At 43.4% G+C, this 26,965-nt stretch overlaps 1 protein-coding gene and 1 long non-coding RNA gene across 2 annotated transcripts; both read right to left on the bottom strand.

Moving 5' to 3' along the window:
• Positions 1 to 202: 202 nt before the first annotated feature.
• Positions 203 to 25,599, bottom strand: ngef (neuronal guanine nucleotide exchange factor). Its single transcript, XM_029773659.1, has 15 exons — positions 25,033 to 25,599; positions 18,421 to 18,535; positions 17,641 to 18,009; positions 16,821 to 16,906; positions 15,359 to 15,594; positions 15,035 to 15,195; positions 14,682 to 14,834; positions 11,169 to 11,298; positions 10,929 to 11,003; positions 5,267 to 5,356; positions 4,788 to 4,951; positions 4,438 to 4,596; positions 4,226 to 4,305; positions 1,823 to 1,927; positions 203 to 1,639 (listed from the first exon to the last, which is right to left on the bottom strand). The coding sequence occupies exons 1-15, from the start codon at positions 25,232 to 25,234 to the stop codon at positions 1,389 to 1,391; spliced, it is 2,376 nt and encodes a 791-aa protein (XP_029629519.1). The 5' UTR covers positions 25,235 to 25,599; the 3' UTR covers positions 203 to 1,388.
• On the bottom strand, positions 12,586 to 14,251 carry LOC115206545 (uncharacterized). Its single transcript, XR_003880816.1, has 2 exons — positions 13,052 to 14,251; positions 12,586 to 12,970 (listed from the first exon to the last, which is right to left on the bottom strand). It is a non-coding gene; the product is annotated as an uncharacterized LOC115206545 (long non-coding RNA).
• Positions 25,600 to 26,965: the final 1,366 nt, after the last annotated feature.

The following is a 26,965-nucleotide window of genomic DNA, read 5'->3' as shown; positions in this document are numbered from 1 at the left end:
GGTGTAAAGTACTTAAGTAAAAATACTTTAAAGTACTACTTAAGTAATTTTTGGGGGTATCTGTGCTTTACTTTACTATTTTTGACTACTTTTACTTCACTACACTCCATATTACCAGGAATTCATTCAGAGATGAACCTAAATCAGGGCTTAACACGTGGGTTAAATACCAGTCAATCCAGTTATCAGCAATGTCCATTTGAATTTCAGATTTAGATTTTATTAACAATAAATTACTTCTTACATAATTAAATTACACAATGTTTCAGTAATTATTTAATTATATATTGAACATTCAAGGCATACAGTATGTACACGTACACATACTCATCATACACACACGTTTTGTCACTCGCATGCCATTCCAGTGCTGTCGGTGTGCTGGCCCATTCTGTGCAGATGCTTCAGGACCAGGTGTCTGTGGAGGGTTTTTGACGTTGGAGAAGTTGTGCAGCATTTACCCAAGTGTGTGTGTGCGTGCGTATGTCAGTGTGCATGTGTAAGTGGCATATCAGTATTGGCAAGGGAACTGACCCCAAGAACACGTCCACTGATTAAGCAAGGCCTGTGAATCTGTAGGGCTCGTCTTCACCAGTCAATTACCTCCAGCCCAATACTGAGCACTCTGTCATGTGATTGTTCTATTTACTGTACAGAATCATGAAACATTCACGGTTCATTTCCATTCAGTGCTGGTGGGCGGATTTTAAAACGTGCTTCTTGTATGGTTTCAATAGAGGAGTTGCTCTTTACAAAAGGGTGGATCGTCAAGCCATTCTTCTGGGGGAATTAAATCTCTAGCAAAGAAGCTCTTAAAAGAAATAAAGAAAAAAATTGGCCCATGCAGTTGAGGCAAGGTTATGATATATTCACATGTTACCATCCCCTTGAGAACTGTTTCTGTGGTTTTCTTCTCCCATCACATGCATAGCTCCTGTTCCACCTGAGCCTTGTTTTACAGTTAGACTGTTATTGCTGAATCATTCCACTGGAAGTAGTGTAAGACATGCAGTGCATTGGAGTTATGGAAGGAGTGCTCTGATCGTAGGACCCTAAACCCTGGAGCCTGGGACCCTAAACCCTGGAGCCTGGGACCCTAAACCCTGGAGCCTGTGACCCTAAACCCTGGAGCCTAGGACCCTAAACCCTGGAGCCTGGGACCCTAAAACCTGGAGCCTGGGAGCCTGGGACCCTAAAACCTGGCACACCAAAACCACCTGAGAAAGGGAAACAGTTAATAGGAAATAATGTCATTGCATGATGTCACTTTCTTCCAATGCAATCCCATGCTCACATCACATGATCTCTGTCATTTGATCCATGTGGTCCAGTAAAATTGATGCCAGGGGGTTCCAACCAATCACTTTCAGGGTAGAATATCATGTGCTTCACTGTTCCTCCTCTGACTGGTCAGTCCAGGTACCGAAGAAATTTGAAACTTTGGGAGTTTTGGGAGTGCGTCTGCCACCCCTGGAGCCCAGCCTGGCCCCTGAGGAAGCGCCCCCTTCCTGGGCCTGGTGGATCCTCTGGGACTCCCTGAGGTTCTGGGCCCGCACTTCCTGGTTCTTGATCTCCTCTACTACCCGACAGGGGAACCAGCCGTTCTCTCCATCATGGAGCCTCTCACCCATCATCCAGCCTGAGGGGGCGAGAGGAGCAAGAGAGAGAGAGAAAAGGGAGAGAGAGGGAAGAGTGGAAGAGGAGTGTAGGTAAAGAAAGAGAGGGAGTAAAGGGAGAGATATTAACTAACAGGCAGCCTGTTGAATCTACACTAGAGATCCTAGTACTAAGATCTCCCAGGAGATATGTTGTCCGGTCTCACCGTCATCTGTCCTCTCCAGGATGTTCAACACGTCTGCCATCTCAATGGACAGCTCATCTGGCTCTTGAGACGAGTACGACTGAATACACTGGACCTGAGGAGAGGCTGACCACACACGCACGCACACACACAGGCACATTAATAACATATACACTACCGTTCAAAAGTTTGGGGTCACTTAGAAATGTCCTTGTTTTTGAAAGAAAAGCTATTTTTTTTGTCCATTAAAATAACATCAAATTGATCAGAAATACAGTGTAGACATTTTTAATGTTGTAAATTACTATTGTAGATGTAAACGGCTGATTTTGAATGGAATATCTACATAGGTGTACAGAGACCCATTATCAGCAACCATCACTCCTGTGTTCCAATGGCACGTTGTGTTAGCTAATCCAAGTTTATCATTTTTAAAGGCGAATTGATCATTAGAAAACCTTTTTGCAATTATTTTAGCACAGCTGGAAACTGTTGTTCTGATTAAAGAAGCAATAAAACTGGCCTTCTTTAGACTAGTTGAGTATCTGAATCATCAGCATTTATGGGTTCAATTACAGGCTCAAAATGGCAAGAAACAAAGCACTTTCTTCTGAAACTCGTCAGTCTATTCTTGTTCTGAGAAATTAAGGCTATTCCATGCGAGAAATTGCCAAGAAACTGAAGATCTCGTACAACGCTGTGTACTACTCCCTTCACAGAACAGCGCAAACTGGTTCTAACCAGAATAGAAAGAGGAGTGGGAGGCCCCGGTGCACAACTGAGCAAGAGGACAAGTACATAAGAGTGTCTAGTTTGAGAAACAGACGCCTCACAAGTCCTCAACTGGCAGCTTCATTAAACAGTTCCCGCAAAACACCAGGGATCAGGGATCTTGTAGAAGGAAGGCTATCACTCCATTTTGCAACGCCATGCCATACCCTGTGGACGGCGCTTAATTGAAGCCAATTTCCTCCTACAGCAGGACAATGACCCAAAGCACAGCTCCAAACTATGCAAGTACTATTTAGGGAAGAAGCAGTCAGCTGGTATTCTGTTTATAATGGAGTAGCCAGCACAGTCACCGGATCTCAACCCTGTTGAGCTGTTGTGGGAGTAGCTTGACCGTATGGTACATAAGAAGTGCCCAACAAGCCAATCCAACTTGTGGGAGGTGCTTCAGGAAGCATGGGGTGAAATCTCTTCAGATTCCCTCAACAAATTGACAACTGGAATGCCTAAGGTCTGCAAGGCTGTAATTTCTGCAAATGGAGGATTCTTTGACAAAAGCAAGGTTTGAAGGACACAATTATTATTTCAATTACAAATCATTATTTATAACCTTGTCAACATCTTGTCAACACCTATTCATTTTGCAACTAATTTCATGTATGTTTTCATGGAGAACAAGGACATTTCTTAGACTTGAACTCCAGTGTTTTCTCAATGCTGATGAGTTCCTAGGTACGACTCATCTTCCTCACACCCTCGTTGCACTTCTTCACAATCTGACATATGCACAAACAAACCATTATATAAGGAACACATCCCAACACTCCCTTGGAATTGTATATAGGCAGTTAAAGACATGCTCCGGAACTTTGGCGACTAGTATGTATTTTTTAAATCTCCCGCTTTGGGCTGGATGTATCAATGTGTAGTTTATGTAAGGGATAATCAACGAGGGTAATGCGTTCAATGGAAAATAATAAACGACGTAGAAGGTGTGTTCGGAACTGACCTACAGAGTTGCATTATTTTCCAGAGAACGCAAAGAGCCCCGAGTTGATTATCCCTTTTATACCATGGCTATAATTTAGCACATTTGCCACTAGAAATGTGTTCAAAATCCACTGAAGTAGCTAGTCATTAAAGTCGTCATTAAAACTCGTTTTTAAACCACTCCACAAATTTCTTGTTAACAAACTATTGTTTTGGCAAGTAGGTAGGACATCTACTTTGTGCATGACACAAGTAATTTTTCCAACAATTGTTTACAGACAGATTATTTAACTTAGAATTCACTGTATCACAATTCCAGTGGGTCAGAAGTTTACATACACTAAGTTGACTGTGCCTGTAAACAGCTTGGAAAATTCCTGAAAATGATGTCATGGCTTTAGAAGCTTCTGATAGGCTAATTGACATAATTTGAGTCAATTGGAGGTGTACCTGTGGATGTATTTCCAGGCTTACCTTCAAACTCACTGCCTCTTTGCTTGACATCATGGGAAACCCTTGTCAATGTCTTGACTGTATTTCCTATTCATTTTGCAACTCATTTCATGGAAAACAAAGACATTTCTAAGTGACCCCAAACTTTTGAATGGTAGTGTATACCACCTGTTATTTGGTACCTAAAAGTTCAGCTGTGAGTAGTGGATGTCATCTCTGTGTTGGTGTGTGTCATCTTTGTGTACGTCTCACCTGGTTGGTGGGCGCTGGTGGACATGAATCGCGTGCGGCGGTTTGGCGTGAGAGCACAGATCCAGCGCAGCTTATCACTCCTGGCAGCAGCACACAGGCACACGTGGGAGATTGTTCATAATGGATCAATGACATATAGAGAAGTACTGAGTACACTAGGTGCCGAGGGGGCTTGAGACTCATATATAATGCTGTTATTTGTAGTCACTCACATGCTGGAGGTCTTGAGCATGTAGTTGACATGCCTCTCCTCCTGGTTCTCCAGAAGTCTCAGGTTAAACACGTTAGCCAGCATCTGACCCTGGTCTTCCATGTCCTCAGTCCTCAGCATGGCCCGCGTGCACGAGTCCAGCACCTGGAACTTCTCACCACTGATGAAGACACACACATATACAAAGCCTCATGTGACAAAGGGCAGTTTGGCAGGTAGTAGATTTCAAAACTGCCTGTATACAAAATGATGTGTTGGGGGGGCAATAGAAAGTCCCAGACTGAAAGTGGGTGTGCACTGCGACCCCCAATGACCACTAGCTGTCTCTGTGTGATGATGTCATGTGCTGACCTGGAGCTGCGCTTGGTGATGAGCAGCAGGTTGTTGAAGAGGAACAGGTAGACAGGGTGGTGGAGCTTCTTACTCCGCATGGTCCTAGTGCTCTTTGGCCCGGCCATCTGCTGCACCTCACCCTTCTTCAGCAGCCAGCGGGAGTGGGAGATCACCGGCACCGACTGGAGGGAGAGGGTCATAGGTTCAACTCAGGGTTATTATAGATCATAGAGATCACTTTTTTACATCAGTTTTTTTGCTGTTGAAATGCCAACATTTCGGTCTATCGACCTCCTTAAAGGAATCAAACAAGCAATCAAATCAAATTTCATAGTTCACATACATATATTTAGCAGATGTTACTGAGGGTGTAGCCAAATGCTTGGAACCTAACTGACATAGATAACCTTTGACCAAGTCTGTTTGTGCCAGTCTGGCAATTTCACTGACTATACAGAATATTGACATGCTGTCACATGACTGGCGACTGCAGGTACCTTAGACTTGAACTCCAGTGTTTTCTCAATGCTGATGAGTTCCTCTGTACGACTCATCTTCCTCACACCCTCGTTGCACTCCTTCACAATCTGACAATCGGGTAAACAAACCATTATATAAGGAACACATCCCAACACTCCCTTGGAATTGTATATAGGCAGTTAAAGACATGCTCCGGAACTTTGGCGACTAGTAAGTATTTTTTTAATCTCCTGCTTTGGGCTGGATGTGTCAATGTGTAGTTAATGTAAGGGATAATCAACGAGGGTTATGCACTCTATGGAAAATAATAAACGATGTAGAAGGTGTGTTCGGAACTGACCTACAGAGTTGCATTATTTTCCAGAGAACTCTAAGAGCCCCGAGTTGAATATCCCTTATACCAAGGCTATAATTGAACACATTTGCCACTAGAAATGTGTTCATTTGCCAATAGAAATGTGTTCAACATCCACTGAAGTAGCTAGCAAGTTTACTAGATACAGTTGAAGTCGGAAGTTTACATACGTTGGAGTCATTAAAACTAGTTTTTCAACCACTCCACAAATTTCTTGTTAAAACTTTTTAGTGACAGGGGGCAGTATTCGGAAATTCGGATGAATGACGTGCCCAAATTAAACTGCCTACTACTCGGGCTCAGAACGTAGGATATGCATATTATTAGTAGATTTGGATAGAAACACTCTGAAGTTTATAGAACTGTTTGAATGATGTCTGTGAGTATAACAGAACTCATATGGCAGGAAAAAACCTGAGAGAAAATCCAACCAGGAAGTGGTTTGTAGTTTTTCAAGACTGGGCCGTTTCAGTATACAGTGACTTAGGGTTCATTTTGCACTTCCTAAGGCTTCCACTAGATGTCAACAGTCTTTAGAAAGTTGTTTGAGGCTTCTATGGTGAACAGAGAGCGAACAAAGGAAGTTGGAAGTTGTTGACTCAGGAGTGGACATGAGTTCATTGGCGCGCATTCACGTGAGAGTTAGCTGTGTTCCATTACATTTTTCAAGACATTGGAATCGTCCGGTTGGAATATTATTGAAGTTTTATGTTAAGAAGGCCCTAAAGATTGATGCTATTCATCATTTGACATGTTTCTACGAACGTAAATATAACTTTTTTTAACTTTGTCGTGAAATTTTCTGCACGCTTCCTACATTTGGAGTAGCTTACTGAACGTGCGAACAAAAAGGACATAAATGATGGACTTTATCGAACAAAACAACATTTATTGTGGACCTGGGATTCCTAGGAGTGCATTCTGATGAAGATCATCAAAGGTAAGTGAATATTTATAATACTATTTATGATTTTAGATGACTCCAAAATAGCGGGTATCTGTATTGCCTGCTGTTGTTTTCTGAGCACCGTACTCAGATTATTGTAAAGTGCGCTTTTCCCGTGAAGCGTTTTTGAAATCTGTCACAGCATTAAGGAGATAATTATCTATAATTCTTTGAATAACAGTTTAATATTTTATCAACGTTTATGATGAGTATTTCTGTAAATTTATGTGCTCATTCACCGTAAGTTTTCGGAGGAAAAGCATTTCTGAACATTATGGGCCAATGTAAAATGTGGTTTTTTGATATAAATATGAACTTTATCGAGCAAAACATACATGTATTGTGTAACATGAAGTCCTATGAGTGCCATCTGATGAAGATCATCAAAGGTTAGTGCATAATTGTAGCTGTATTTCTGTTTTTTGTGATGCCTGTCCTTGCTTGGAAAATGGCTGTGTGGCTTTTATTTTTTAGGCACTCTCCTAACATAATCTAATGTTTTGCTTTCGCCATAAAGCCTTTTTAAAATCGGACAATGTGGTTGGGTTAAGGAGATGTGTATCTTTAAAATGGTGTAAAATAGTTGTATGTTTGAGAAATTTGAATTATGAGATTTTTACTGTTTTGAATTTGCCGCCCTGCTATTTCACTGGCTGTGTCCCGCAGGTGGGACGCTAGCGTCCCACATAGCCCATACTAGTTAACAAACTATAGTTTTGTCAGTCTACTTTGTGCATGACACAAGTAATTTTTCCAACAATTGTTTACAGACAGATTATTTAACTTAATTAACTTATGTAACTTAACACTGTATCACAATTCCAGTGGGTCAGAAGTTTACATACAGTAAGTTGACTGTGCCTTTAAACAGCTTGGAAAATTCCTGAAAATTATGTCATAGCTTTAGAAGCTTCTGATACGCTAATTGACATCATTTGAGTCAATTGGAGGTGTACCTGTGGATGTATTTCAAGGCCTACCTTCAAACTCAGTGCCTCTTTGCTTGACATCATGGAAAAATCAAAAGAAATCAGCCAAGACCTCAGAAAAACAATTGTACACCTCCACAAGTCTGGTTCATCCTTGGGAGCAATTTCCAAACACCTGAAGGTACTACGTTCATCTGTACAAACAATAGTACGCAAGTATAAACACCATGGGACCACACAGCCATCATACCGCTCAGGAAGGAGATGCGTTCTGTCTCCTAGAGATGAACGTATTTTGGTGCGAAAAGTGCAAATCAATCCCAGAACAACAGCAAAGAACCTTGTGAAGATGCTGGAGGAAACAGGTACAACAGTATATATCCACAGTAAAACGAGTCCTATATCGACATAACCTGAAAGGCTGCTCAGCAAGGAAGGAATCACTGCTCAAAAACCGCCATAAAAAAGCCAGACTACGGTTTGCAATTGCACATGGTGACAAAGAATGTGTGTTTTTGTTAAATGTCCTCTGGTCTGATGAAACAAAAATAGAACTGTTTGGCCATAATGACCATCATTATGTTTGGAGGAAAAAGGGGGATGCTTGCAAGCCGAAGAACACTTCACAAAATAGATGGCATCATGAGGAGGAAAATTATGTGGCTATATTGAAGCAACATCTCAAGACATCAGTCAGGAAGTTAAAACTTGGTTATAAATTGGACTTCCAAATTGACAATGGCCCCAAGTATACCTCCAAAGTTGTGGCAAAATGGTTTAAGGACAACAAAGTCAAGGTATTTTGGAGTGGCCATCACAAAGCCCTGACCTCAACCCTAGAGAAAATTTGTGGGCAGAACTGAAAAAGCGTGTGCGAGCAAGGAGGCCTACAAATCTGACTCAGTTACACCAGCTCTGTCAGGAGAAATGGGCCAAAATTCACCCAACTTATTGTGGGAAGCTTGTGGAAGGCTACCTGAAACATTTGACCCAAGTTAAACAATTTAAAGGCAATGCTACCAAATACTAATTGGGTGTATGTAAACTTCTGACCCACTGGGAATGTGATGAAAGAACAAAAGTTTAAATAAATCATTCTCTCTTCTATTATTCTGACATTTCACATTCTTAAAATAAAGTGGTGATCCTAACTGACCTAAGACACAGCATTTTTATTAGGGTTAAATGTCAGAAATTGTGAAAAACTGAGTTTAAATGTACTTTGCTAAGGTGTATGTAAACTTCTGACTTCAACTGTAGCTACAGTAGTTGCCGTGGTAACCAAACAAACAGACTTGCTTAACCAAATCATCAGTTCAATCTTTCTATTAGGAAAATCAAATTCAATAATACCAATATGTTTTCAATTAGACTTTTGCTTTCAAAAGCAGCTCAAACAAAACATGTAAAAATGAACTATAGCCATTGAATTCTACCGTGCAAATATACCATGCGTTATAGGGAAATAATGCACATTCTAGAATGACATGCGTGCCAATCAGAAAGGAGTATTCAACAATGACATGGTATAATTAAGCGATCATGCCCAAGAAGCCGGTGTTTGGAGGATATATTGGCACGGGTATATTAGGCCCGAGACTAGGTCGAGTGGCTCATGAGTGCCACTTTCAGAACTACTTTCAAAAGATTATTTAAAAGTACCGGAGAATCTCTTTAACCTGTTGGGGTGTAGGGGGCAGTATTTTCACGGCCGGATGAAAAACGTACCCAATTTAAACAGGTTACTACTCTGGCCCAGAAACTAGAATATGCATATTATTAGTAGATTTGGATAGAAAACACTCTGAAGTTTCTAAAACTGTTTGAATGGTGTCTGTGAGTATAACAGAACTCATATGGCAGGCAAAAACCTGAGAAAAATCCAAGCAGGAAGTGGAAAGTCTGAGAATTGTAGTTCTTCTTTTGATTCTCTATCGAAACTACAGTGTCTGTGGGGTGATGTTGCACTTCCTAAGGCTGTCAACAGCCTTCAGAAAGTGGTTTGAGCATTCTCCTGTCACTGGGCAGATAATAGGAGCTCAGTTACTGAGTGGACTGCCTGGCAACAAAGGGATTGGATATGCGCAGTGACACGAGCGTGCCGTTCCTTCTTTTTCTTCTTGAATGAATATGCTATTGTCCGGTTGGAATATTATCGCAATCTTACGTTAAAAATACCATAAACTTTTCGTCTCTGGTTCCGCGCTCGCGCGTTATGCCTTTGGATAAGTGATCTGTACACACGAACAAAACGGAGGTATTTGGACATAAATATGGAGTATTTCGAACAAAAACAACATTTCTTGTGGAAGTAGCAGTCCTGGGAGTGCATTCTGACGAAGATCAGCAAAGGTAAGAAAATATTTCTAATACTAATTCTGAGTTTAGGTTGCCCTGAACTTGGCAGGTGTCTGTATAGCTCGCTGTGATGGCTGAGCTATGTACTCAGAATATTGAAAAATGTTCTTTCTCCGTAAAGCTATTCTAAAATCTGACACAGCGGTTGCATCCAGGAGTAGTCTATCTATAATTCTTTAAATAATTGTTATATATTTTGTCAATGTTTATGATGAGTATTTTTGTAAATTGATGTGCACATTCACCGGAAGTTTTGGTGGGAATACATTTTCTGAACATCACGAGCCAATGTAAAATGCTGTTTTTGGATATAAATATGAACTTTATCGAACAAAATATACATGTATTGTGTAACATAATGTCCTAGGAGTGTCATCTGATGAAGATCGTCAAAGGTTAGTGCTTCATTTAGCTGTGTTTTGGGTTTTATTGACACATGTCCTTGCTTGGAAAATGGCTGTGTGATTATTTTTGTCTATGTATTCTCCTAACATAATCTAATGTTTTGTTTTCGCTGTAAAGCCTTTTTGAAATCGGACAATGTGGTTACATCAAGGAGAAGTGTATCTTTAAAATGGTGTAAAATAGTTGTATGTTTGAGAAAGGTGAATTATGACATTTTGTTGTTTTTGAATTTGCCGCCCTGATATTTCACTGGCTAGCGTCCCACGTAGCTCATAGAAGTTAACAAACATTACTGGGAGGCAAAGAATATAGGAAAATTGTGAGTCCAAAGGAAAGAGTGCTAAACCTGTTTCAGAGAGAACCAAATATTTATGTAGAGGCTATACTTGATGCTCCAATTAAAACCACATTCCTTTGTTTGTGGCAACTACAACTAACCTCATCATGACAGTCATCATTCCTTACAAAGCATAGAGATTCATGGCAAGACTAAGTCTTCCCAACATAATGATGGTGGTGATTGTTTTTGATGCAACACTCAACACCATGACACGCCCTGAGCCCATAATCACAACCTGCACTACTTCCTCTAACATGCCCCAGGCCAGTACTGAACCAAATCCAGTACTCTGTCATCTCTCCCAGACTGGTTTAGTACTGTAAATGGTTTGGTACTGTTACCGTACCTGCTCCAGCTGATGGTGAGCCTTGATGGCATTGGCCTCCATCTCTGAATTCTCCTCCGCCTTCTTCAGAATGTTCTGCAAGCAAACACAGCATCAGAAGCTCAACGCAAAACTTACATCCTGGACACCGATACTGCAATATATTAGCACACAGTGAAGCATTATCATAACTATTATTTGCGATTCAGAAATGCTATGCTCCCCCCATCTTGGTTCAGCCCACTCTCTTGCTCCACTTACCTGGACCAGCATTTTGAGTCTTGTGATCCTCTGGAAGGGGAGGATGAGGAAGGAGGTGAAGGAGAGACCTCGGACATGCGGCTGGTTCTCCAGCTTAGCCATGGCCTCACGGAATGACTGGTTTCCCTGTCTGGACAAAACACAGGCATGTTCGAACCGCCACAAAGACAGCCAACTCAAAACACAGGCATGTTCAAACCACCACAAAGACAGCCAACTCAAAACACAGGCTGTTCAAACCACCACAGACTGAATCAATAAGGTTGTCTGACCACAGACGGCCTACGCAGAGAGTAGACAAGCTTCACAGAACTGCTAGATGTTGCAGCAGACTACTATTACTAATGCTTTATGATATTAGCAGAACTTTTACTCAGAGAAACAAATCACCACACTGACGTCATCCAGGCAGGTCCAAACACACCGACCACACAGATCCATCCATCAATACTATGTGCCCTGCGAAAAACCACAGCCGCCTGTTAACTATGTCACCTGTCTTGGCAGTACAACCAACTGCCCAGCAGAGGTCTCCCTCTCTAAAGCCTTATCTCAAGCTCAGCATGCTTAGTTCTTTCCCATAGTGTTTTAGAAGAATGAGAGGTGTTTTTTGCAATTGTTGCCCTCTCTGTGACTTTGCGATTGTTGCCCTCTCTGTGTGCAGTCTATCAATAATCAGTTTAGGAATGAGAGGCAGCAGTGAAAATCTCTTAAGAATCTCCCAGCCAGCCTTGAGGGGAGAATGCGCTCACTGCAGAGCAAAACAGCTGCTCACACTGTCACCGATACCTAGGTGACATTAGTGACCCTAGCACAGTCAATGACGCTCTGTATGTTGTTAATGGTTGTTAATGCTATGCTGATGATCGCTATATCACATTATATGGAACATGTCAGTACAGTACATACAGGTAACTGCCAAAATAATGGAAACACTTGAGTAAATGAGGGATACAATGTATATTGAAAGCAGGTGTTTCCACACAGGTGTGGTTGCTGAGTTAACTAAGCAATTAACATCCCATCGTGCCTAGGGTCATGTATAAAAATGCTGGGCAGGCCATTATTTCGGCTACCATGGCTATGCCCCCATAGGATGACAATGCCCCCATCCACAGGCCACGAGTGGTCACTGAATGTTTTGATGAGTATGAAAATGATGCAAACCATGTGTCATGGCCATCTCAGTCACCAGATCTCAACCCAATTGAACACTAATGGGAGATTCGGGGGTGGCGCCTGAGACAGCGTTTTCCTGCACCATCAACAGAACACCAAATGGTGGAGTTTCTTGTGGAAGAATGGTGTCGCATCCCTCCTATAGAGTTCCAGACACATGTAGAATCTATGCCAAGGTGCATTGAAGCTGTTCTGTCTCGTGGTGGCCCAATGCGCTATTAAGACACTTATGTTGGTGTTTCCTTTATTTTGGCAGTCACAAGGTGTGAGTAAATGTAATGATGTGATATGGTAGGTGATGGAGTTCCTAAAATCTAGCCCCAATGCCATGGAGTTTCCTACCCTAAATCTCTTGATACAGACCTACAGCATGTCACATTTTGGTATTGTTTCACAGCTCTAAACTCCATGGTATGTTTTTTCCAGTGGGCGTCTGGTGTTTGGTAACTGGCTCAGCTCCCAGTGCGTCTCTACCATCCACGCTATCTGTCCTGTAGGGCTGCCTGCATGGGAACGTCACAGTCGCTCTCTCAGGTATGTGGTGGTGGTGGTGAGGGACAGGACAGGCATCTACGTTGACAAACAACCACACCCTGCTGCTGCTACTACGCAACGCAATCGACCTGCCATCATTATCAATACAAACCCTGTTCTATTCTCTCATTAAAAACACTAACACACACACACACACACTCACAATCAACCTGCCATCATTATCAATACAAACCCTGTTCTATTCTCTCATTAAAAACACTAATACACACACACACACACTCACAATCAACCTGCCATCATTATCAATACAAACCCTGTTCTATTCTCTCATTAAAAACACTAATACACACACACACTCACACACTCACAATCAACCTGCCATCATTATCAATACAAACCCTGTTCTGTTCTCTCATTAAAAACACTAATACACACACACACACACACTCACAATCAGCCTGCCATCTTTATCAATACAAACCCTGTTCTATTCTCTCATTAAAAACACTAATACACACACACACACACACACTCACAATCAGCCTGCCATCATTATCAATACAAACCCTGTTCTGTTCTCTCATTAAAAATACTAATACACACACACACACACACTCACACACTCACAATCAACCTGCCATCATTATCAATACAAACCCTGTTCTATTCTCTCATTAAAAACACTAATACACACACACACACACTCACAATCAGCCTGCCATCATTATCAATACAAACCCTGTTCTATTCTCTCATTAAAAACACTAATACACACACACACACACACACTCACAATCAGCCTGCCATCATTATCAATACAAACCCTGTTCTGTTCTCTCATTAAAAACACTAATACACACACACACACACACACTCACAATCAGCCTGCCATCATTATCAATACAAACCCTGTTCTGTTCTCTCATTAAAAACACTAATACACACACACACACTCACAATCAACCTGCCATCATTATCAATACAAACCCTGTTCTATTCTCTCATTAAAAACACTAATACACACACACACACACTCACAATCAACCTGCCATCATTATCAATACAAACCCTGTTCTATTCTCTCATTAAAAACACTAATACACACACACACACACACTCACAATCAGCCTGCCATCATTATCAATACAAACCCTGTTCTGTTCTCTCATTAAAAATACTAATACACACACAATCAGCCTGCCATCATTATCAATACAATCCCTGTTCTGTTCTCTCATTAAAAACACTAATACACACACACACACACTCACAATCAACCTGCCATCATTATCAATACAAACCAAATCAATACAAATTAGTTGGAGTGGTACCCACAGAGAGGTTAACCCACATATCCTGTTACTGTAGACGTTGGTTGGAGGGGTACCCACAGAGAGGTTAACCCACATATCCTGTTACTGTAGACATTAGTTGGAGGGGTACCCACAGAGAGGTTAACCCACATATCCTGTTACTGTAGACATTAGTTGGAGGGGTACCCACAGAGAGGTTAACCCACATATCCTGTTACTGTAGACATTAGTTGGAGGGGTACCCACAGAGAGGTTAACCCACATATCCTGTTACTGTAGACATTAGTTGGAGGGGTACCCACAGAGAGGTTAACCCACATATCCTGTTACTGTAGACATTAGTTGGAGGGGTACCCACAGAGAGGTTAACCCACATATCCTGTTACTGTAGACATTGGTTGGAGGGGTACCCACAGAGAGGTTAACCCACATATCCTGTTACTGTAGACATTAGTTGGAGGGGTACCCACAGAGAGGTTAACCCACATATCCTGTTACTGTAGACATTAGTTGGAGGGGTACCCACAGAATGCGTCGGTAGTTCTTCTCCTGATACACCTGGTTGATGACGTAGGTGATAAAGACGTGGAAGTGCTTGACGGCGTGGTGGTGGACGATGTCACACACCTCTGAGATCTGGAGGGACTGTTCGATGCGGTTCTCCAGGTCCATCAGGAACCTAAGGAAGGATGTATAGTATGACATCATCAGCAGGGGACAGTTGAATAAAGGTCACCATACAGGTATTACAGTATGATCTGGAATGAAAGATGAATAAGGACTTTCAGAAAGCTTAACACAGCAGTTTAGAGGGATCAGTAATCACACGTTGCAGAGAGGATGGGGGGCTTATTAGTCACACACACAGGCTTCTCTTACCTCTCACTGGCCTTCATCACCTCCTCAATGTTGGAGAACAGAAAGTGCATGTCTGATTGGCTGAGTGTGTTGACCAGCACAGGGTTCTTCAGGAAGTGGGTCTCCAGCACCTCCAGACTCTTGTAGTAGGATGCCTCTGAGGTCACCAGCTCAAACATGGCCTTGAGAACAGAGCAAGGACACAGGTCATGTAAGGCTCTCACTTACCATTCACCATCCAGTAAGACCTCTCTGACCTTTCACCCTCCAGTATAACCTCTCTCTCTCTCTCTCTCTCTCTCTCTCTCTCTCGCTCTCTCTACTGTATGGCCTTTGACCCCTCACCTCTTGTATGATGACCTCTTTCTGCGGTAGCTGGGTAAGCAGGCCGCTCTGCTGCACGACCTCCAGGTTCTGCCACAGGCTCAGAGAGCGAGAGTTGTTCCTCAGCTGCAGCTGCAGGGCCGGTGGGGACGTCACCCCTAACCCCGCGCTGACCCCCGAGGTCAACCCATCCTGCTGCCGTCGCTGCTCGATTTCCTGCTGCTTGGATGTGTCCCGGTACTCCTGGTACAGGAAGGCTAGAGGGACAAAAAGGGACGAAATAGAAATGAAAAAGGACAGAAGCAAGACAACATGAGTCATGGTCATGTTTGGTTTGATAGCAATAAAATATTATTAGGGTTATTTAGCAGAACTTTAGTCCGAAGCCACATCACACAGTATATGTGGCCCATGGGGGAATCAAACTTATAACTCACTACCACTCTTTGTTGTCTTTACACTGACCCCGTGACCCAGAACTAAAACATTCCCTTCATATTTGTGACATCGTGGAGTTGTAACTACATTAGTTATTGTGTAGAGTCAATTTGGAAAGAATGGATCTCATCTCATTTTAAATAATGGATCCCATCTCCTTCACATTTCTCTATCAGTCCTCTCCTTTCTTTCTCTTTACCTCCCTCTCAGCCAGTTTCAGGTGAAGAGGGCTGGATACTTTCACATTGATAAGCAGGGTGGTTAGTTGCGGAGGAGAACATGTGTATGTTCTGTCCTCTCACGCTACATAGACATTAAGGTCATGTTGAACAACAGGAAACGGTTGCATAAGCCCCCTCAGTCAAATTCAAATGCTCACCTACTGTAGGTGGGCGTCTGGTATTGACACTTACATAAGAGAGGGAGAGAGAAAAGAAAGAGGGATATAAAAGACAGGGAGAGCGAGAGATGGAGAGAGAGGGTAAGAGAGGGTGAGATTGAGAGAGGAGAAAGAGGGAGGCATGCTTGAACCAACATGTTGACAAAAAGCACTTTCTGCTGAGTTATTCCATTAATGCATCCATTCAAAGGACATCCATTTATTTACATCCACAGATTAGATGTGACACTGCTCTGAACATCCCTATCTGAACTCATCTATACCCATTACTGTAAGTACAGAGAACAGAAGCCCGCCACACACTAAACACATCCTTCAACCTTGACGGATGCACAGTGAAGTTTTAAGTGATAGATGGATGCAACTTCAGGCAAATCTTGTTCTTTTAAAGGCAATATTATGGGATATGTTGTTGTTAACAGCAGTGTGTGTGTGTGTGTGTGTGTGTGTGTGTGTGTGTGTGTGTGTGTGTGTGTGCCTGCATATGTTTGTGTGCACCACCTGTGCATGTGTAGGTGGTGGAACAGAGAAGATCATTATGTCAGTGCAGCAGCAGCAGCTCTGGAGACTGTAGTGTGGGTGGAATACATATGTTACCTCCACCTTGCGTGGAATTGACAGTTCTACTGGCTACATTTCTCTCACCAACGTTCTTGACAATGTTGAGACTGTAGCAGATGGGTTCTACTTTCAATGGTGTTGAGCTCGCTCTTTCCCTGTTGCTCACCAACCTGAGTAGAGAGAATGAGAGAAAGAAAGATAGAAAAATGGAGATGAGCAAGGAGATGCCTTGACGTCAACGACAAACCACTATTCATCCTATAATTTACAACAATTCAAGGACACTCATTGGATCATCCGGAGGTCTATAAGAGTCAGATTGAGAGCACTTCATTTCACATTGTCAAATATCATCTGTTCATTTTGTGTGGGCTGACTAACACTGCATTAGAAATGTTAGATATTCACATCTCAACAGACAACCAAGAAATTCTGGTTCTCTCCATTCCTTATATTATGAGAGATTCCATCTTCAAGATCATTAATATGTGTTTTAAAAGACACGTTCTCATAAAATAAGACATATTCATGCCTCAATATTTTAACCAGGGACCAGGGACTCCTTTTTTCTACCAAGATGGGTTTGATAGAAGGTGCAGAAAGGCTGCAACTCCCACTTCCTCTCATTCTACAGACACACTTGTTGAAATGCGGCAAGAAAAATCAGAGGACAACACGTCTATCTCCATCCTGTCTAGCTCACTACGTACTGTTAGTATTTCACTGAGCACCTCTTCAATAAGCTCACCCTCTTCAGCATATTATTACACAGAAATACATCACGTGCAACATACTGCACTTTCAATAATCAATTAGCAATTAGCACATAATTACAACTTATTAACTATTGCGGAACCCAACAGTTCCTCTCTCCCCGACCCCACCCCACTCCACATCTTTTTACCTGAGTTTGACGCCCTCTTCATTGACTTCCTCCTCCGCTGGTTGCGGTGACTGTGTGTCCCCTCCGGGCTCCCGTACGGAGCAGGCGGTTGCAGTGCGTTCTGAGAGGCTCTCCATGTCTTCAGTGTGTGTGTGCATGCCGTGCGTCCGGTACAACCGAGTGCTAGAAACGGAGGAGGAGGAAGAGGAGCCCCCTCCACACTGACCGCTAGCTGGAGAAGCATCTGCACCCTTCCTCCCTCCTCCTCCCCCTCCTCTCCTAGTCCAAAGAGGGGAAGAGGCCCCGCTAGTAAGTGTGTGTGGGCTCCTGAGCTCCCCGTTGCTTGGCAACACAGTTCCGGAATGGAGTGGACGTGGAGAGGTTGGCGTACTACATACAAGAGATGCACAGTAATAAGCAGCTGCAATAACAATAAGCAAGAGTGATATCTCTACTTGAAGATGAGGAGGCAAATATAACTCTAACTGTACAAGAGTAACGGAATAGTATGAAAATGTATGCACTCAATACTGTAAGTTGCTCTAGATAAGAGCGTCTGCTAAATGACTAACGTAAATATAACTGTAGCGCATTCAGAAAACCGATATTCCTTTACTCAATATATGCAACAAAGAACAGTGTCCTGTATTGCCTTGCTCTAGGCTCATATGTCACTCAATGGAAAGGCAGCTCATAAAAGACAATGATATACTTGTTGCTCCTCAGTTTGAGTGTGTGTCTGCGTGCGAGTGTCTGTGTGTGTGTTTGAATCAGTCTGGGCTGGGTTACAGCGAGGCTCACCGTCGTGCCCGGGGAGATAGCGGAGGTTTCTGGAGATCAGGGACACAGAGGGAGCTGCTGCCTGACCTGCTGCCTGGGCTGGGCTCTGGACCAGGCCTCAGAGAGACTGCAGGGCCTGGAAGAGGGAGAGAGAGAGAGAAGAAGAGAGGGTGAGAGAGAAAGAAAGAGGAAGAGAGGGTGTGAGAGAAAGAGAGAGAGAGAGAGAGAGAGAGAGAGAGAGGAAGAGAGGGTGAGAGAGGGAGAGAAAGAAAGAGGAATAGAGGGTGAGAGAGGGAGAGACAGAAAGAGGAATAGAGGGTGAGAGAGAGAGAGAGAGAGAGAGGGAGATGATAAGTAAGGGTTTAAGAGAAAGGGATGAGTGGGCAAAGAGGGAACAGTGAGTTAAGGACAAGGAAATTGAAGTACTTTAGCTCTATTGTCCTATATTAAACACACACACACACACACACACACACTGACTCTTGAGTACAGGGATGATTGGCAGGTAGTCATAACTTTGAAACCCACTTTAGACATAAGAATGTGTTGCTAGGGGAGTCTCCTGAGTTGGATTGAGAGAGAGTGTGTTTTCAGCAGATTACTGTACCCCGGGACACGTGAATAACTGGGTTTTCCTCCCAGTGCTAAACTAGTCTACTTAGGAATTGTTTTTCAATGGCACTGTTTGCCTAGCAGCTCCATTCTGGTTCTGTATAAGCTGCTGCACCACTGACTAACACCGCCCAGACCTGCAAGCACTTGAATTTCCTCTGGCAAACTGGCACTAAGTGGGTGAGTTAAGAGACTGATTATCTCATGAGAACACTCACACAGTGACGTTTGAATTAGTCAGTTATAAGCTCTTGATAAACAGCTGTGCGAATCCTCTACCCTTACCCTGACCTTAACCATAATCTTAACCCTTACCTTAACCATAATCTTAACCCTTACCGTAACCATTTTAAATTTCAACTTCAATGGGGTAGGGATGTCCCAAAGATATGACCGATGGATATAGCTAGCCTTCAAACTCAGGTAAATCCCCCTCTGCTTTTCTGAGATTACCACCTGCTTATTCGGGGGCAAGTGCTTCCATATGCTCGAGGTTATTGTTGTAACAGAAGATCTATGCACCCACCCATTAAGTCAGGAATGTTTTGCTTCAGTTCAGTGGAGTTGCAAAGTGCCACCCTTTTCTGCTGATCTAAGGCTACATAGGCCATAGTCACATGATGTTCTATATATACACAATATAATAGAATCCTTTGAGATAATCTATCCCTGTTCAGGTATTTGTAGCAGGATTCCAGTGAAAAATTAAAAATTCTTTCAAAACAGACTTTGTACTTAGAGACTGCTGGGGGTATTATGCATTACATTGGCCATTAGTCTTCTAATTAGTCATTATGCAATAGCCTACCAGCTTGGACAAAATAAGGCCATTCAATACTATGGGCACACACCTACCACACACTCTGAACACCTGTTGTACGTATTACACCCACAGAACAGCAGGTTCAGTTTACATTCACACTCCTCAGTAGCTATGGAACAGCCAGTCCAGTCCCATATACCTCAGTAACTATGGAACAGCCAGTCCAGTCCCATACACTTCAGTAGCTATGGAACAGCCAGTCCAGTCCCATACACCTCAGTAGCTATGGAACAGCCAGTCCAGTCCCATACACCTCAGTAACTATGGAACAGCCAGTCCAGTCCCATACACCTCAGTAACTATGGAACAGCCAGTCCAGTCCCATACACTTCAGTAGCTATGGAACAGCCAGTCCAGTCCCATACACCTCAGTAGCTATGGAACAGCTAGTCCAGTCCCATACACTTCAGTAGCTATGGAACAGCCAGTACAGTCCCATATACTTCAGTAGCTATGGAACAGCCAGTCCAGTCCCATACACCTCAGTAGCTATGGAACAGCCAATCCAGTCCCATACACTTCAGTAGCTATGGAACAGCCAATCCAGTCCCATACACCTCAGTAGCTATGGAACAGCCAGTCCAGTCCCATATACCTCAGTAGCTATGGAACAGCCAGTCCAGTCCCATACACCTCAGTAGCTATGGAACAGCCAATCCAGTCCCATACACCTCAGTAGCTATGGAACAGCCAGTCCAGTCCCATACACTTCAGTAGCTATGGAACAGCCAGTCCAGTCCCATACACCTCAGTAACTATGGAACAGCCAGTCCAGTCCCATACACCTCAGTAACTATGGAACAGCCAGTCCAGTCCCATACACTTCAGTAGCTATGGAACAGCCAGTCCAGTCCCATATACCTCAGTAGCTATGGAACAGCCAGTCCAGTCCCATACACCTCAGTAACTATGGAACAGCCAGTCCAGTCCCATACACCTCAGTAACTATGGAACAGCCAGTCCAGTCCCATACACTTCAGTAGCTATGGAACAGCCAGTCCAGTCCCATACACTTCAGTAGCTATGGAACAGCCAATCCAGTCCCATACACCTCATGTAGGTCGTTTACACAAAAATCAACCTATCTTTTTAAACTCATCGACCCATTACTGTACATCATTACTGTAGATTCAAGATTGTTTTGAGAGAGTATGAGCAATGAAAAAGTGAATCAACAATTGTTGTACTACTCCTTTAAGAAAAAGCAATTGATCAGAGATATGATAAGGTTATCTACCAAACTGAAAGTTGTAACCAAACTGAAAGTTGTAACAACTTTGTTGCAGCAGGTAGCCTAGTGGTTAGAGCGTTGGGCCAGTAACCGCAAAGGTTGCTAGATCGAATCCCTGAGCAGACAAGGTAAAAATCTGTCATTCTGCCCCTAAACAAGGCAGGTAACCCACTGTTCCTAGGCTGTCATTGTAAATAAGAATTTGTTCTTAACTGACTTGCCTAGTTAAAAAGGTTAAATAAAATTTTAAACCGCTTTTACTAGAGGTTAAATAATGGTTTAACTTTTTCTCAAAGGACTCAAAGAAAATATCGAGGATTACAGTCTTTGAAGAGCATCATCTCTTTTCATCCTGTTTTATAATGGTCCCATAAATTTTACAACGTGCTCGTGTTTAACTAGGGTGCCTGACTCTCCGGACCTACTGGTCATATATAAAGAAATGTCCCTCACACCCTAAAAGCCTATCTCACAGGCTGGGCAAAGTCTACCAGGGACCAGGAAATAGTCCTGGAGAAATGAACTGTCTGTGTCTATTCCTGGAAGCCTGCACCACATACAGGTGTCACCTTTATTTGGGGTAAAAAACAAAAAGGGGAATGGCTGAAATAAAAACAGCATGCAATATCTGCCGTAGAATGCACTGGTGTAGTCACACAGTTCTTAGTCCATTGGCCTATACATTCATGTATCTGAATACTTTGTTGACAATAGCAATATATTATGGTGTGTAACAACCCACTGAGCACAGACGTCAGTTCAACATATATAGTTTTGATTTTCACTTGGTTGAGTTGTCAACTAATGTGAATTCAACGTGAAATCAACAAAACATTTCACCCTTACGGGTTGCTGACTTTTTGAGAATCCAATCACCATTTCCAAGTTGATTCAACGTCATCACATTGCAATTATGTGGAAACAATGTTGATTCAACCAGTTTTAGCACAGTGGGAAGGGTGTATTTCCGTGACGGCAGCTCTCCTCCTCTCCAGCCTCAGGCTATATGAAGCGTGTAGGAGAGGGAAGGGTGTATTTCCGTGACGGCAGCTCTCCTCCTCTCCAGCCTCAGGCTATATGAAGCGTGTAGGAGAGGGAAGGGTGTATTTCCGTGACGGCAGCTCTCCTCCTCTCCAGCCTCAGGCTATATGAAGCGTGTAGGAGAGGGAAGGGTGTATTTCCGTGACGGCAGCTCTCCTCCTCTCCAGCCTCAGGCTATATGAAGCGTGTAGGAGAGGGAAGGGTGTATTTCCGTGACGGCAGCTCTCCTCCTCTCCAGCCTCAGGCTATATGAAGCGTGTAGGAGAGGGAAGGGTGTATTTCCGTGACGGCAGCTCTCCTCCTCTCCAGCCTCAGGCTATATGAAGCGTGTAGGAGAGGGAAGGGTGTATTTCCGTGACGGCAGCTCTCCTCCTCTCCAGCCTCAGGCTATATGAAGCGTGTAGGAGAGGGAAGGGTGTATTTCCGTGACGGCAGCTCTCCTCCTCTCCAGCCTCAGGCTATATGAAGCGTGTAGGAGAGGGAAGGGTGTATTTCCGTGACGGCAGCTCTCCTCCTCTCCAGCCTCAGGCTATATGAAGCGTGTAGGAGAGGGAAGGGTGTATTTCCGTGACGGCAGCTCTCCTCCTCTCCAGCCTCAGGCTATATGAAGCGTGTAGGAGAGGGAAGGGTGTATTTCCGTGACGGCAGCTCTCCTCCTCTCCAGCCTCAGGCTATATGAAGCGTGTAGGAGAGGGAAGGGTGTATTTCCGTGACGGCAGCTCTCCTCCTCTCCAGCCTCAGGCTATATGAAGCGTGTAGGAGAGGGAAGGGTGTATTTCCGTGACGGCAGCTCTCCTCCTCTCCAGCCTCAGGCTATATGAAGCGTGTAGGAGAGGGAAGGGTGTATTTCCGTGACGGCAGCTCTCCTCCTCTCCAGCCTCAGGCTATATGAAGCGTGTAGGAGAGGGAAGGGTGTATTTCCGTGACGGCAGCTCTCCTCCTCTCCAGCCTCAGGCTATATGAAGCGTGTAGGAGAGGGAAGGGTGTATTTCCGTGACGGCAGCTCTCCTCCTCTCCAGCCTCAGGCTATATGAAGCGTGTAGGAGAGGGAAGGGTGTATTTCCGTGACGGCAGCTCTCCTCCTCTCCAGCCTCAGGCTATATGAAGCGTGTAGGAGAGGGAAGGGTGTATTTCCGTGACGGCAGCTCTCCTCCTCTCCAGCCTCAGGCTATATGAAGCGTGTAGGCTGGAGATTGAAAGGTAGTTGGCTAGAAGAACAGGCATCACTCATACAGATTTGTTAAAACAACACATATTATAAAACAATGGAACCAGTTCCTCTGCTTTCATTAGCTTTCATTAGCTCTCAGGACCGGCCGACCGTCAAGCCTGTGTTCACTGTGGAACAATACAACCGCTGCTGTTCTGCGGTCTATAAAACACCACAGAATAACAACAATGATACCCCAGACAGACTGGCTGGATGATTTTAGGAAAGAGGTCAGGGGTTCCTGTGTCCATCAATGGGATATAAAGAGCAGTGGTGTAAAGTAACTAAGTAAAAATACTTTGAAGTACTTAAGTCATTTTTTGTGGTATCTGTACTTTACATTACTATTTATATTTTTGACAATTTGTAATATCTTACTTCACAACAATCCTAAAGAAACAAGGTACTTTTTGCTCCATACATTTTCCCTGACACCTAAAATGACCCCTTACATTTCGATTGATCAGCAGGACAGGAACATTTTCCAATTCACAGATTTATCAAGAGAACATCCCTGGTCATCCCTACTACCTCTGATCTGGCGGACTCATTAAACACAAATGCTTTGTTTATAAATTATGTCTGAGTGTTTGTGCCCATAGTTATCTGTAAATTAAAAAAACAAGAAAATTGTGCTGTCTGGTATGCTTAAAGGAATACTTTGAATGTTGTCAATGAAGCCCTGTTTCTACTTCTCCAGAGTCAGATTAACTTGTGGATACCATTTTTATCTGCGTGCAGTTTGAAGGAAGTTGCTAACTAGCATTAGCACAATTGCTAACTAGAGCAATGACGAAGTCAATGGTATCTATAGCACAATGACTTGGAAGTCTATGGTAACTGCTAGCATGCTACTGTAGTAGATACCATAGACTTCCAGTCATTGCTCTAACACTAGTTAGCATTGGCTCATGAAAATACCTCTAACTTCCATACTGGATGCAGAGACATATAAATGGTATCCATTAGTTCATCTGGCTCTGGGGAAGTAGATAAAGGGCTTCATTGCCAAAATCCCAAAGTATCCCTTTAATATAAGGGATTTGAAATGAATTGATACTCAAGTAAATTACTTTTGAATTACATTTACTTTTGATACTTAACTATATTTAAAACCAAATACTTTCAGACTTTTACCCAAAGTAGTATTTTACGGGTTGGCTTTCACTTTTACTTGTGTCATTTTCTATTAAGGTGTCATTTTACTCAAGTAAGACAATTGGGTCGTTTTTCCACCACTGCTAAAGAGATCCATTTACCAAAGCAGCTCAGTTTTAAACTCCAGATTTAGGGCCTTACATGAAGTTAAATGTAGACAAACTTCAGAACTTTCCTAAAACTGCTGTACACATAGATTATCAGCATTCCATGCTACCTGAATCCCAGGTATTTTCAAACTGAATGCGTTATTGTATTCTCAAACTTAATGACTCTCTACTGTAGCAGACAAAAGACACAGATTTCTTAGCCTTTATTTAACTAGGCAAGTCAGTTAAGAACAAATTCTTATTTACAATGACGGTCTAGGAACAGTGGGTTACCTGCCTTGTTTAGGGGCAGAACGACAGATTTTTACCTTGTCAACTCGGGAATTCGATCTAGCAACCTTTTAGTTACTGGCGCAACACTCTAACCACTAGGCTACCTGCTGCCCCAGGTAGCCTATGCTTGGTGAAATTCAGAGCGGAAGGTAAGACGGGGGTTTTCTATTCTTACTTTCAAGTTGTTCTGACGAGGCCAGCCTCTTCTTCCTCATGGAACGGTAGAAGCGGGAGTTCCTGCGGATGGGGGCGATGACCCTGTCATCCTCCTCTTCCTCCTCGTGGTTGGTGGAGTGCACCGGTGCTGCGGGCTGCTTCTCAGGTGGCTCCTGCGACTTTTGACCCCACTTGCCCCTGAACAGGGCCGTCATCGCCATGGCAATGGGCTCCAGGCTCCGTGGGGTGTGTGTCCCCCTCCTGTTCTCAGATCCGGGATGGTGGGGTAGTTCCTGTCGGGTTTGGCTTCAGGGCAGAGGAGAGCGTAGAATCCATCAAATGTTAGCCAGAATCCAGGAGAAAATCCATTCCTGTCAATCTCAAGTCCCAGCGAGGCAACACAACAACAACATACACACTTCAGGGCTCAGTCTCACATAGGTTAGCGACTGCCCGGCACACTGAGGCCAAAGTAGCTCTCCCTAGTCTCTCTCTCCTCCTCTCCCCTCTCTCTCTACTCCTCCCTCTTCCTCCCCCCCCTGCCTAGGGGGCAGGAGTGTTGTTAGTTACTCAAACAGCCATGGAGCCAATCAGAGTCAGCCCCCTCTCTCTCCCTAAGCTGTAATGATTCTGTGTATGACTCGCCCTCTCTTTCTCTCCCTCCCTCCCTCCCTCCCTCCCTCCCTCCCTCCCTCTGTGTACCGCCTTGCACTGCAGTGGTATTCAAACTTTTGCAGCAGGGACCACATTTCTTCCCCCAGAATTTCTGGGGACACCATTTTTTTTCTCAAGATCCTACCCCACTCCAAATATAATGACACAACCTTAAAATCGTTACATTTCTATTTTTACATCAACAAATATCCTTAAATTAATTACATGTTCATCTCTTATCAAAATGAAAAGAAACCAAAAAATAAATTTATTCAACACATTTTACTTTCTAATTATCTTTCTCAAAAACATTTATATATTGTCCCATACAACAATCTGTTCTCTTCATTTTTATTTTGCCGACCCCACTGCAGACCCCGACTTTGAATACCCCTGCTGTATTGTCTGTATGGGGCCTGCTGAAAGACATTCCAGAGCCCGGCCTGGCCTTACCTGCATGCCAACTTTCTCTGCTCTGCTCTTCTGTGCTCTGGAGAACCAGAAAAGCCACTTACCTGTTCCAGGGAATTCAGCTTCGTGGGGATCACTGATCACTCCTTCAGCACTCCTTTTCTATATATCCCTCCTCTCAAGATCTTCAGTGTGTTCCCCAGTGGTGTATACCTTGTATTCTCCTGTATAGGGGTTAGTCCCACCTCAGAGAACACACTAAAAGCCAATACACCTGCCAGTTCTCCTGTAGGTCCTCCAGTGTGGTACAGAACTGTGTGTTCAGATGATATGTAGCCTGTTGTCCTACTTGTCTTGTGGTGGATGATGGTCTCTCTAAACCCGTGCCCCGCTGCCTGATCAGTATACTTCAACGTTTGTTCTTTGTTTCTCCATACAGCAACAGGAGAGAGAATTCCAGGGCTCCTTTATGCAGAGAATGGCTAAGTGAGGTCTCGTTGTATGAGCAGAGTGTTCGCCTCGCACCATCAAACTCCTTCCCTCTAATCAGACCAAATGGAGAGGGGCTGGGGGTCAAACACATTGAGGAAGGCTGACGGAGTAACAACACAAGCTCTCTGAAGCTGCATGTCTTATACAGAACTGTTTCTGTCTTGATCATCCAACTACAATAGTTATTGTGTCACTGGGAAAGATTCTCATATCTAATAATATATTAGAGGCACAATAAGGCACACAGATCTTCTTGACGTCTCAATAACTGCAGAAACAATCTCACGTCACATTGACAAAATAACAATGGAGATAGATTGAGCAAGGCACCACACTTTTCCAGACTCACCCTACTGACTCCTCTCCTCAGACGGGCGTGTCTGTGTGATTCACAC

Source organism: Salmo trutta, chromosome 13 (genome assembly GCF_901001165.1).
Source record: "Salmo trutta chromosome 13, fSalTru1.1, whole genome shotgun sequence".
NCBI lineage: Eukaryota > Metazoa > Chordata > Actinopteri > Salmoniformes > Salmonidae > Salmo > Salmo trutta.
This window is presented reverse-complemented; position numbering and strand designations above follow the sequence as displayed.